The 13,069-nt window shown below is 45.6% G+C and overlaps 1 protein-coding gene across 3 annotated transcripts in view; it reads right to left on the bottom strand.

Moving 5' to 3' along the window:
* LOC129696308 (peroxidasin homolog) overlaps positions 1–13,069 on the bottom strand; it is a 481,759-nt gene that overhangs the window by 90,523 nt on the left and 378,167 nt on the right. For all 3 annotated transcript variants that reach the window (XM_055634092.1, XM_055634091.1, XM_055634090.1), the window contains 2 exons: positions 7,561–7,717; positions 4,764–4,872 (listed from right to left, as the gene is read on the bottom strand). In XM_055634092.1, the coding sequence (XP_055490067.1) occupies positions 4,764–4,872; positions 7,561–7,717 (266 nt within the window). The remainder of the gene's footprint in view (positions 1–4,763; positions 4,873–7,560; positions 7,718–13,069) is intronic.

Here is a 13,069-nt window from a genome sequence, read left to right as displayed (position 1 = left end):
TCCAGCCCTCGTGTGTGATCAATAGCTAGGCTAGGACGGAAGTGCCTAATAGAGCAGAGTAATGTCAAAAGAAAAATATTAGCACTCTGATCAGAAAGATAGACATACACCATGCTTTCCCTTTATCCCTTACCCTCTGCGAACATAAAATCAGTGAATATACAGGGTGAATGCACAGCATCTTTTTCCCAGGATAAGGGGAATCCAGAACTAGAAGGCAACAATTTAAGGTGAGAGGGGAAAGTTATAGATCATAGGGTCATAAGTGATCGAAGTAAGACCATATCTGGAGTATTGCGTACAGTTTTGGTCTCCTAATTTGAGGAAGGACATCCTTGTGATTCAGGCAGTGCAGCGTAGGTTCATATGATTGATCCCTGGGATGGAGGGACTGTCATATGAGGAAAGATTGAAAAGACTGGGCTTGTATTCACTGGAGTTTAGAAGGATGAGGGGGATTCTTATAGAAACTTATAAAAGGACTGGACAAGCTAGATGCAGGAAAAATGTTCCCAATGTTGGGCGAGTCCAGAACCAGGGTCCGCAGTCTTAGAATAAAGGGGAGGCCATTTAAGACTGAGGTGAGAAAAAACTTTTTCACCCAGTGAGTTGTGAATTTGTGGAATTCCCTGCCACAGAGGGCAGTGGAGGCCAAATCACTGGTTGGATTTAAGAGAGAGTTAGATAGAGCTTTAGGGGCTAGTGGAATCAAGGGATCTTGGGAGAAGGCAGGCACGGGTTATTGATTGGGGACGATCAGCCATGATCACAATGAATGGCGGTACTGGCTCGAAGGGCCGAATGGCCTCCTCCTGCACCTATTTTCTATGTTTCTATGTGATAGGAGCAGAATTAGGCCATTCGGCCCATCAAATGTACTCCGCTATTCAATCATGGTTGATATATCTCTCTCCTCTAACCCCTTTTTCCTGCCTTCTCCCCATAACCCCTGTCAGCCATACTAATCAAGAATCTATCTATCTCTGCCTTAAAATATATCCAATGACTTGGCCTCCATAGCCTCCGTGGCAAAGAATTCCACAGATTCACCACCCTCTGTGTAAATTCCTCCTCATCTCCTTCCTAAAGGAACATCCTTTAATTCTAAGGCTATGACCTCTATTCCTAGACTCTCCCACTAGTGGAAGCATCCTCTCCACATCCACTCTATCCATGCCTTTCACTATTCTGTATGTTTCAATGAGGTCCCCCTCTCATTCTTCTAAACTCCAGCGTGCACAGACCCGGTGCTGTCAAACACTCATCATACGTTAACCTATTCATTCCTGGGATCATTCTTGTAAACCTCCTCTGGACCCTCTCGATGGCCAGCACATCCTTACTCAGATATTGTGCCCAAAATTTAATAGGAACCCGAGGGACAACATTTTCACATGGTGGGTATATGGAACAAGATGCCAGATAAAGTAGTGGAAGCAGGTATAATAACAACATTTTAAAACTATTTTTACAAGTACAGGTGCACAACCTTTTATCCGAAGATCCAAATAACGAAAACCTCCGAATAGCGACATTTTTTCAGTCCTTGAAAAAAGGTCCTTGAAAACATTCACCGAGGGCGGCCCGCAGAGGTGACAGCGGAACCTCTGGTCGGTCCTCGAAGAAAGGGGAACTAAATCCCCATTCATAAAAGAGAAGGTGAGGGTATATTGCGCGGGAGGGTTAATAATTGACAATCTGCTGCTGTCTGCCCGCTGAGTTTAAAAGTTCCCACGGTAGACACGATACACAGTGTATCGTGAGTCTTGCGTGGGAATTTTTTAACTCAGCGGGCAGGGAGCAGCAGATTGTCGCTCCCTTCAGTTTCACCCCACCTACACCCCTCTGCTTCCCGGCCATGTGTGTGACCCCTTCCCTCCCCTCTCCAGCTCCCCGCTCATTGCACCGGCGTGGGGGCTTTGCACTGTCTTCACGTCGGCAATGCCAGTCACCGGAGACGTCAGGACCAACGGGACACCGACCCCCAGGCCCACTGCAAGCACGGAGATCCCAGAGACCCACAGCCAGCAGCAGCCCAGCCCCGTTCCAACTCCAGAGGAAAACTGCAAACTAGCGGGAGAAATCGGGACCACCAGAAGCCGCTCCCCGATGGGCCGCTACGGCGACAAGTGGGAGTTTGCCCACAGCCCGAGCTGCACCCTCTCATCGGGACACCGACCCCCAGGCCCACTGCAAGCACGGAGATCCCAGATCAGCAACTCCAGCCTAGCCCCGTTCCAACTCCAGAGGGGCAGCTGCTGCTGGTGTGCAAGGTGCGTCTTGTTCTTGGGGTGACAACAACGGGCTACGGCGACAAGTGGCAGTTCGCCCACAGCGGCCCATCGGGGAGCAGATTCCTCTGGAGTTGGAGGGGGAGGGGGGTAGTGTGCTGTTTGATCGCCCCCTATAATCCCAGGGACAGGGAGACAGGACGTTCACCGAGGGCGGCCCGCAGAGGTGACAGCAGAACCTCCGGTCGGTCCTCGACGAAAGGGGAACTAAATCCCCATTCATAAAAGAGGTGAGGGTACATTGCGTGGGAGAGTAGGAATCCCAAGACAAAGTTGAGTGAGCGTTCACCGAGGGTGGCCCGCAGAGGTGACAGCGGAACCTCGGGTCGGTCCTGGAAGAAAGGGGAACTAATTCACCTTCATAAAAGAGAAGTGGAGGGTATATTGCCCGGGAGGGTCTATCGCCTACCTGGAAGAAACCAGACATTTTTGGCGCCTCTGCTGCACACGGATATAAGAGTGTGAAAATGTCGCCTTAAGCCGCCTTAGGGCATGTAGCCCCTCTAGGGTGACATGAGTGCGGGAGGTGATTCAATGCTGCGGTCACATTTACAAATTCAGGAATTCATTCAACACACTGCATTTCATACAGACATTTATTCTGCAAGAAAAAACTCCATTGAAGACTGAGATTCGCGACCGAGGAACTGCCGGGATCAAGGCGCAAACTCGCTACCTTGCGGATATGAGCCGGGCACTCTACCACCGAGCCAGCCATTAAAATCTACGCTAAAAAATTTCCATTCCGAAGACCGACAAATTCCAAATTACGAAAAGTGTCTGGTCCCAAGACTGTCGGATAAAAGGTTGTGCACCTGTACATGAGTTGGAAAGGGTGAGAGGGGATATGGGACAAACACATAAATGGGACTATAGTTGATATGGCATTTTGGGTGGCATGGGAAAGTTGTGCCAAAAGGCCTAATTCCACACGGTATGACTCTATATGTGGAGGTCATTGATCTGCATTCTTACACCAGCAATCAAACTACCGTATTTCCCGGCAAAGAAGACGCACACCCATTTTGATTTGCTAAATTTTGAAAAAAGGCTGGCAGGACATAGAATTTCTCATGCTCAAAATAAATAAATAAATGAATAAATGAATAGATACAGATAAAGAAAGTAAAAATTCAATTTGCCCAAGGCTTCCAGATCGCCTACATTCTGAATGACTGAATGGGTGGGGGATGGAGGGTGACGGCAAGTGGGAAAAACGGGAGCACACCAGGACATGTTGAATCAGCTGTGATCTTGTTGAATGACAATACAAGTTCAAGGGACCAGTTGAAGTTACCTCCTGCTGACACAGGAGTAAGCTCCACCGCCCTCTGTCCTGTTATCCATCGCCCGCTGACCCGCTCTGCTCTATGATCTTTGTTCTTGAAAGACACGGACCGGGCAGTGAATGCCATGGAATGTTACCCAGCACAGTAAGTGAGGCCATGTCCTGCTCCCGGCGACAGACGGAATTTAAGGATTTGCGGGAAGCGGCTGACATGAGCGAGGCCGGCGATCGGCAGGAGAGTGGTATTCAGATGGAGGGCACTGCCAGAGGTGAGCGGGCTAGCAGCAGGTGCTGAGGTGGTGGCCGGTTACGCTGTCCGGTCCCAGTGGCCGCTCGCAGCCACCCGAGTTACTTCCCTCACCAGCCACAATGCGGTGGCTCAGTGCCCGGTGCGGTGCAGCAGTGGCGAGTGAGTGAGTTGCTGGCATGATCCCCGACCCCCTCTTTCTCAACGCTCCTACCCGTGCTGACCTGGGCCAGACTCCCTACAAACTGTGGAAGGAACTCTGCCACCCCCACCCACCCTTAAGTGGCACTGTCCTTTTACAGCCGCTTCCCATCAGCTGCCAGCAATGATGGATAGACTTGGCTATCCCTCAGTACAGCAACATCGTTCTTGATGTTACTGTACTGAGGGATAGCCAAGTCTATCTTCCTTGGCTAACAACCTAACCTTTGGCCTACAAGACGCAGGTACATTTTCGTGCCTTATTTTTGGGTAAAAAATGGTGTCTTCATTGCCGGGAAATACGGTAATTACAAGAATATTTTTTTTTAAGTCTGTGGAAGAAAAAATCCTGAGGACAAAGCATGAAGTCAAGATACATAACATTAATGTCAATGATTCTTTGTATCATTTCTTGCATAGTCTGGACACACTTAATAAAAAGTTGCCATACTTGTGAGAATTGGAAAGATTCACTAAGCAGGTTTAATGCAACAACGAGTCCTTGTTGCAACAACGAGCAACACAATATTTGAACAAATTGGATTGGATTCCTTCCAAACTGTGTGAATACCTCAACCCTATTAACAAAGACGTGTCATAGGGTGAGGAATCTGTCCCAGGGTGGCTCATGGGATGACATGAGACAAATCCTTTTGGCAAAATTATATAAAGTCAATACTTCTAGAAAGTAGGGAGATGAGATGGGATGAAAATTTAGAAAATAAAAAAAACTTACTTGGTAAACAATTTCCTGCGTGTTGAGTTAATTGCACTGTCAACACTGTTAATAGCCTCACGAATGGAAGATTCAACAAAGTTGTCTCCAGTACGAACTCTATGTGGAACTGTAAGAAAGAAAAAGCATCTAGAAAGGAACTGATACCAACATTCTTACAAAACAAATAAACACTCTGCTCCTAAAAGCACCCTGCTCCTAACCTGAACATTCAAACTTCAGATTCTCAATAGTTCAAATATTTTGTTAGTGTTATATAGGAGAGATAATTCGTGTGGTGTTAGTCCTGACATTAATAGTTCAGAGTAAATAAGGTAATTCTACAGCACTGTTTGGTTTCCCTGGGTGTTCACAAGGCAATGCAGGCAAATGTGAACTTTGATAGAAAACTACACTAATTAAAAGCATCTACACAAGACAAAGTTCAGTCCTCAGCCAGCCGTAAACAGCACACAAGGGCTGATGGAACCGCAAGGCTACAAAACTTAAAACATAATTCTTCTGCGTTGATCAAATTCCCAGGAGGTTTTGTGAAGTGAACCAAATATAAAAATAAACTTCAAGCAGAAAGCAAGAAATTACAGGTGCTGGAAATGTGCAGTAGAACCTGAAACTACTAGATTCTCAGAAGGCGAGGCAGCAGCTGTGGAGAGGTAAATAGGCAAAACGACACAAAATGCTGGACTAACTCAACAGTTCAGGCAGCATCTCTGGAGAACATAGATAGGTGATGTTTCGGGTTGACACTCCTTCTTCAGACTCAGTTAACTTGTCAGATTACTGACATTTCACCTGATCTGGCAGAAGCATTCCTTTTGTTCCCTCCACCACTTCCTTCCCCACCATCCCTTGAAAATTAGCCTTTTCTTACCTTTGATGAAGGGTCAACAATTTGAAATGTTCAATATTTCTCTCAGCAGATGTTGCCCAGCATGCTGAGTATTTCCAACATCTTATGTTTAAAAAATACATGTTGCTCGTTGGAGTCCTCTTTTCCTGCTGCGGAGAGCTTGTTTTCTCTGAGCTGTCTGTGCAACATGGCTAGTTGACTTTGGAAAATTTTTATGTGAGCATGTAATGGACTGTGATGTGACATGATTTCTCCCACTTCACAAGGACATGAAACCTGGCAGCTCAGGCACCAAATGATTTGTGTACCACTGACATTAGATCCACGTGGCTGCTCAGTCGTTTTGAATAGTGAATTGATAAGGGTATTGATATACGGATTGATAAGTTATGTTCATAAGTTCTCAGAGCAAAATTAGGCCATTTGGCCCATCAGGTCTACTCCGTTATTCAATCATGGCTGATCTATCTTTCCCTCTCAACCCGATTCTCCATCCTTTTCCCAATAACCCCTGACACATTTACTAATCAAGAATCTGTCAAAAATTATTTTACTAAAAATAATCTCCATTTCAAAAGCCCAATAATTGGAGAGATGACAGCCATATATAGATAGCCCACTATATAAGGACATATTAGGAAGTAGTGTGGTGTGCTGTTAATGCAGGTATATGGCCTGTAGTAAATTTAGTTTAGAGATACAGAGCAGAAACAGACCCTAGGGCCTACCGAGTCCACATCGACCAATGATCCCCATACATTAACAGTATCCTCCACACATACTAGGGACAATCTGTAGTCAGGATCAAACCCATGTCTCTGGTGCCGTAAGGCAGCAACTTTACCGCTGTGCCACATGCCATCCAGGTACAATTGGATGAAATTGGGTCATTTTGAGGGTCATAAAGATTTTTGCTTAGGCTATAGGGCTACAACTTGCAAGAAACTAGAACAGAGCTGATCACAATATATATGGAGTAGGTCTAGTTCACATGACTATCTACCACTGGGTCGAATAGAGCTTTGGCAGTATAACATTTATTGTTTGTAACTTGTTTGATCAAAAATAAATCACAGGTTTTGTTTTAATTGACACTCTTTGGTTAACCTAAATCAACTTTTGGCACAAAAACGTAGTAGGTTCAGAATTCTCCAAGGCTGAGGTAGGGTCTGTGGATGACTAGCTATAGCATCAGGTTCAGATTCAAACTAAGAAATATAATTTTAATTCAATAACAATTTACCAGATACTTCAAATATTGCTATTATCACATAGGGCAGATATCAGTTCCACATCTACAATTTTGACAAAAGCATTCTGCTCAGGATTATAGGATTCCTACCATGCTCAGAGAGAGTAAAAGAAAACCAAAAATAAAATCTCCGTTTTTTAGTTCAGAGAAATGACTTGGAAACAGGTCCTTCAACACACTGAGTTCTTGCCAACCATCCTCAACCCATTCATACTAGTTCTATATTATTCTGCTTTCTCATCCATTCTTGACACAACAGGGGAAATTTTACAGGGGCCACTTAAGGTTTGGAGGGTTATGGACCAAACACGGGCAGGTGGAACCCGTGTTGCTGGGACATGTTGATCGGTGTGGGCAGGTTGGGCCGAATGGTCTGTTTCCACACTGTATTACTCTATGTCTATTACTCTAACCTAGAAACTCACATATCTTTGGGATATGGGAGGAAACCAGAGCACCTGGGGGAAACCCATGCAGTCACAGGGAGAACATGCAAACTCCATACAGACAGCACCTGAGGTCAGGATTGACCCCAGGTATCTGGCACTGTGAAGCAGCAGCTCTACCAGCTGCGCCATTGTGCTGCCTTGATCTTAGTAGAAATCCATAGCAAATACGTGAACAGGACTACTGATATAATAACAGAATCATAGAATTAAGATTAATTAATCTAACATGAAAATGAAAGTACTTACCAGTCACCTTGAGCAGCATATTAGTAGCTGCTTGGCCAATTGTGTTTCGTGCAGCACATTCGTACCTTCCTTCATCTGCCAGCCCAACGTCCCTGATAGCAAGTGTTCCCTCTGTATTAACATGGAATTTCCCGCTGTCTGTAATTTGAACTCCATCCTATTTAATAGATGTAGAAAATGGCTGTCATTATTCCTTTTACATTTCTTGCATTTGATACTTTAGTTAATATTCTTTTGTTTTGCTCCACAATTTAATCTCCTCCATTATTAAAAGATCGATGTGTTATGGGCCTGTCCCACTTAGGCGATATTTCAGGCGACTGTCACGTCCTTTAAAAGGGGGGGGGGAGAAAGGGGGAGGAGGGGGGAGAAGGAGTGGAGACAATTTTTGAGAAGCCAGAGATACACGGCTGTGAAGCTCGGCGGACATTAAAGTTACTGGTCGGTTATCCTTGGTTCTGAAAACTACTGCTTACTTTTTTTCCCCAATGAGCCAATGAAATTCACCGGTCAGCACCAACTACAACCTACAAGAACCTACGAGAACCATCGACCTCCTGGCAACCAGGAGGCCGCGACTAGTTCCCAGAATGCGGGAACTCCTCACGACCACGATGGCAACTACCCGGCAACCTCCCGCGAACATGTGGCAACCATGTGGTTACCGCATAGTCTCCTGCAGTCACCTAAAAAATCGCCTAAGTGGGATAGGCCCATTAGGATAGTTTCTTGGAACAAGTTCATGTGTGTGTGTGAACCTGTTGAGGAACAGAGCATTAATAGTAAGATTAAATGAGAACTTACCAGTTTGAAGTTTGATCTTTATTTTATGAGGAGGAACGTTGAGGGAATACGTGAAGAACCCCGCTAGGACGCATGCGTGACATTCTTCAAAGCAGCGGTGTGGAATCACAGATAACTATAATGACTAAACATTGTAAGATTAGAGAAGAGATACCAGTTCAGGTTATGATCTAGGGTGGGAGCGGAGGGCACGTATTCCCTCAACGTTCCTCCTCATAAAATAAAGATCAAACTTCAAACTGGTAAGTTCTCTTTTAATCTTACTATTTTACTTTGGAGTCACGTGAGTGACTACGTGAAGATTTTAAAGCTCTGTGATTCTATGCCGTGGAACGAGTCCATGCCTCACTTCTGCCTTGATTGTGGGGAGAATAGTGTTAACATCATTAGATATCAATACGATCTTGAAACAACGAAAATGTTTTTATTAAATCCAAATCATAGCCCCTATTTATGGGTAAATCATATTACAGAACTTAAAAGTGTTTTTGCAAATGTTCCAGGTTCTATGACCGGTTTATGATAAAATCGTTGGAACGTTCTTTCCGTTGACCATCCTGCAGTCTTGAGGATTTGGTCCATAGGAACATCCAACTGTTTTGCTGCTGATGTAGCTGCAGCCCTGGTGGAGTGAGATTTAAAAACGTTAGTATCTACTCCCGCCTTCATTAGGACCTGGTTTAGCCATCGTGAGATGGTCTGGGCTGTTACTTTTTTATGTGGCTGTTTGTGGCTAATTAACAGTGCCATTTCTTTCCCTCTGATGATTCTTGTCTGTTCAATGTATAATAGTAAATGAGTTACTACACAGAGGCGGTCATCCGTCGGGTAGGGCCTGAATTCTATTTTTTGTCCTGCTGTTCCCGGTCTGTCCTGTTTTATTAAGTCATGGATAAGAAAAATCAAATTCCCAGATGAAGTGGCCAAGTTGTCCAGCCTTAGTTTTTGTAGCGACTGGACCCTTTGTGCCGTGACCAAAGCCATCAGCATGACCATTTTCATAGTTAGTTTCTGTAGGGACAGAGCTGTTGGTGGAGACCAGTTTCTCAACATGGTCAATACAATGCTCACGTCCCAAATTTTGGCATACCTGGTTCTTGGGGGATTCGTGTTGAAAATGCCCCTCATTAGTTTGGTTACCAGGGGGTGAGTCCCTACAGAATGCCTTCCTTGCCATAGGTAGCTTGACAGAGCACTTCTGGCACAGTTGTTGGCACTGGAGCTGAGCCCCTCATCGTAGTGTAGACTGGCCAGAAATTCCAGAACAGACGGAATATTGTTGGGCCTGTGGTTGAGGTTATTGTCGTGACAGTACTTCCCCCATTTCTTGATGTGCACCAAGTACTGTTTTTTGGTGGACTGTCTGTGGGCCGATGCAATCATGTCCATTGTTCGGTCTGTCAGTCCCATGTGTTGTAGAGGCGCTTTCAGACTCTACAAAATAATAGGTTGGTAGGTTTATGACAGGGGTGACTTTCCTGTGTTACTGGATGGACCAGTATATTTGGTCTATGTTGAATGGTGATGCACGGTTCTAATGCCATGTCTAGTATCACCGGGAACCATGGTTGAGTAGGCCAATCGGGTACTATAAGAATCCCAGATGCAGAGTCTTGTTGTATTTTCCTTAGTACCCGACTGATGAGGCAGAAAGGAGGGAATACATAAATAAACAATTTCCCCCAATGCAGCGAAAATGCATCTGTAGCTGCTGCCCCAGGGTCTGGTTCCCATGAAACATAACTTGGTAACTGGTGATTTAGCCTGGATGCGAAAAGATTGATATCTGGTGTTCCATACCGTGCTGTAATTTCAGCAAACACATGTTTATCCAACATTCATTCAGTGTTTTCATTGAATTTGCGTGACCTGGTGTCTGCCACTAAATTTAGTTTACCTGGTAAGTAGGTAGCTAATATCCAAATATTCCTCTGGATGCACCATTGCCAAATTGTGTTGGCCAGATTGTCACATGATGTCGATTTATTTCCACCCATATGGTTGATATATGCTACCACGGTGGTGTTGTCAATTTGTAGTCTAACATGCTGGTGATTTAACCCCGAACAATATGACTTAAGGCCATGGAATGCACTTAACATTTCCAGGTAGTTTATACCCCATGCTTTTAATAATGATGCTTCCTGTGCATTCCATCTCCCTCCACAGCTCGAGATGGAATTGGTGGCTCCCCAACCAAGTGCACTGGCATCAGTTTGTAGTATGATAGACGGGTTGCTGATAATTAGTGGGTTGGAACAATACTTGCTGTTGCGTTAATTTAGACTTAACTGGATGGATGATGAATCCCAGTTCTTCGAACAGTTCTTTTGTGGCTGTTACTGCTAGTTTAGACAATTCCAAAGTTTTGCCAACAATAAATCCAGATATGCCATTACTATATGTTTTTGTTTTCGCAGTAACGCCAAGGCTGGTTTCAAAATTTTTGTGAATAACCTGGGGGCTGAAGTTAGCCCATTTGGTAGTGCCCTGTATTTCTAGTACTGTCCCATCCAGTTGAATTTCAAATAACATCTGTGGTCACCTCTGATGGGTACTGTATAGTAAGCATCTTTTAAATCGATGCTTGTCATATGATAGCCTACGGAAACTAATTGGTTAGCAGTAACAAAGGTTTCCATTTTGAAATGAATATATTGTACAAAGGTATCTAAAGTTGTCAAATCGATGATGATGCGGCAACCACCATCTTTCTTGTTTTTTATAAAGATATTGGACACGGATTCCTGTTATTCGTGTTGGGTGTGTTCAATTACTCCTTTTTTATGTAGTCATTGTAGTTCAGCATGTGCTTTAGATTTTTCTATGCTTGTGAGCACGAACGTTATGTTTTAGTATAAATTCTTTGGTATAACCCTGGATACTGCTTAGAATGTAAGTGTCTAGAGTTATCTTATTCCATGCATCCAAATAATATCGTAACCTCCCTCCAACTTTCATGCTCCCTTTAATTTTTAAGGAACCAGACCCACCTTCCTCCATGGTTACCAGTGGTAGGTGTGTTATTTCCTCGTCATCTTTCGTGGACGTTGAGGCACCGTTGTTTGGGTCTGTTGTTGGGTTGGAGGCTGGTGCATTTTCCAGGGCGGTCGTTCTGGGCCATGCCCTAAAAAAGACCGCTGTTGGGTGCTCCTGGTTTTTGTGCTCCCTGCGATTTGTGTTGGCTGTCTGGGAGGTCCGTAGGGCTGATATTTTTTGCCGAAGTATGTTTTGGTGGCTGCCTTTATGAGCCCAGGCGTTTTCGCCTCTTCATCCAGTTCCTTAACTTGTTTGGGTAAATCCCCTCCAAACAATAGAATTGACGGTTTGGAGGTTCCTGGTTTACAAAGGCCGGCAAATTTGGGGTCCAATGCTGGATGGATTGCACTTTTTCTAATGTTATTCAACTCATACTGTGAGTTGCACAATAGAGCCAGTGCATCCTGGTGGTCTTGGGTCATATCTTGCTCCTTCAAAGTACGTGCAAAAGCTGTTATTCCTGCCGTTAATGCTTTTCGGACCTTTTGAATTTTTAAATCACTGGTTCAAATTGCTGTCCCCACATGCTTCCAGATGCACTGGTTTACACTCGGAACATGTAATGACTTGTAGTTACCTGGAGGTAAATGCCGTGCCATGGTGTCTGATAGAGCCTGTGTCTGTAATTGATTAAAGGACATGTAATCAATGCAAGCCGCTATCTTAGGCTCCAGGTCTTCCCCGGTTTGGTCTGGTTGGAAGAACTGGGTTACCATGTCCAGCATATTTTCTTTCACCCCAGGCTTACTGGGGATATGTTGTTCCCTGCCCTGTTCAGGGTCAGCCCAGAATTGATCCTCCGTGTTCTCCTCTGATGAGGAAGAGACACTATGCAGCCCCACAAGGGGTACCGCTGTGGGGCTTATTGATTGCCCACTGTGGCTAGCCTCCGTCTCCCGGGGTCTGCCACTTTGGAGGATCTCCTCCAGCAGCCGCTCCAACTGGCTCTTATGCTCTCGGGCATAGGCCACTCGCGGCTGCTCCAATTCCTGCAGCCGGTCCAACTGGCTCTTATGCTCTCGGGCACTGGCCGCTCCCGGCTGCTCGTTATCCTGCAACCGCTCCAACCGGCCCCGGTACTCACGGGCACTGGCCGCTCGCGGCTGTTCCTCATCCTGCAGTCGGTCCAACCGGCTCCAATGCTCTCGGGCACTGGCCGCTCCTGGCTGCTTGTTATCCTGCAGCCGCTCCAACCGGCCCCGGTGCTCACAGGCACTGGCCGTTCGCGGCTGCTCAAAGTCAGACTCGTCTGAATCTGGCATTCGATTCGTCTTTAGCTTCGCTTTCCCGCCCGGCCGAGGATTGGATTTTGCCGGTGCGGGAGCGAAGTCGGGCACAACTGATTCCACTTCGGGAGATTCCCGTGCCGTCGGCTGCTGCTGTTGCTGCTGGCTGCCCGCAACTCCGCGGTTCTCCCCCTCCAGCTTTTTCGCAGCCTTCCTTCTAGTCACTCTGTCCATTTTTCCACCTGCAAGGTAAGTTGGAAAAACGCAGTCCCTTACCTGCTGTTGTCGGCTTTTTGATTCTGCCGCTAAAGGGGACGTCCTCCCCCTGCTGTGACTCATTGCAATGCGTGTAGCGATATGACATGCATGCGTCCTAGCGGGGTTCTTCACGTAGTCACTCACGTGACTCCGAAGTAAAATGCAATTAATCTATAGCAGTA

This window comes from Leucoraja erinacea, chromosome 4, assembly GCF_028641065.1.
Source record: "Leucoraja erinacea ecotype New England chromosome 4, Leri_hhj_1, whole genome shotgun sequence".
In the NCBI taxonomy this organism is placed as follows: Eukaryota; Metazoa; Chordata; class Chondrichthyes; order Rajiformes; family Rajidae; genus Leucoraja; species Leucoraja erinaceus.
This window is presented reverse-complemented; position numbering and strand designations above follow the sequence as displayed.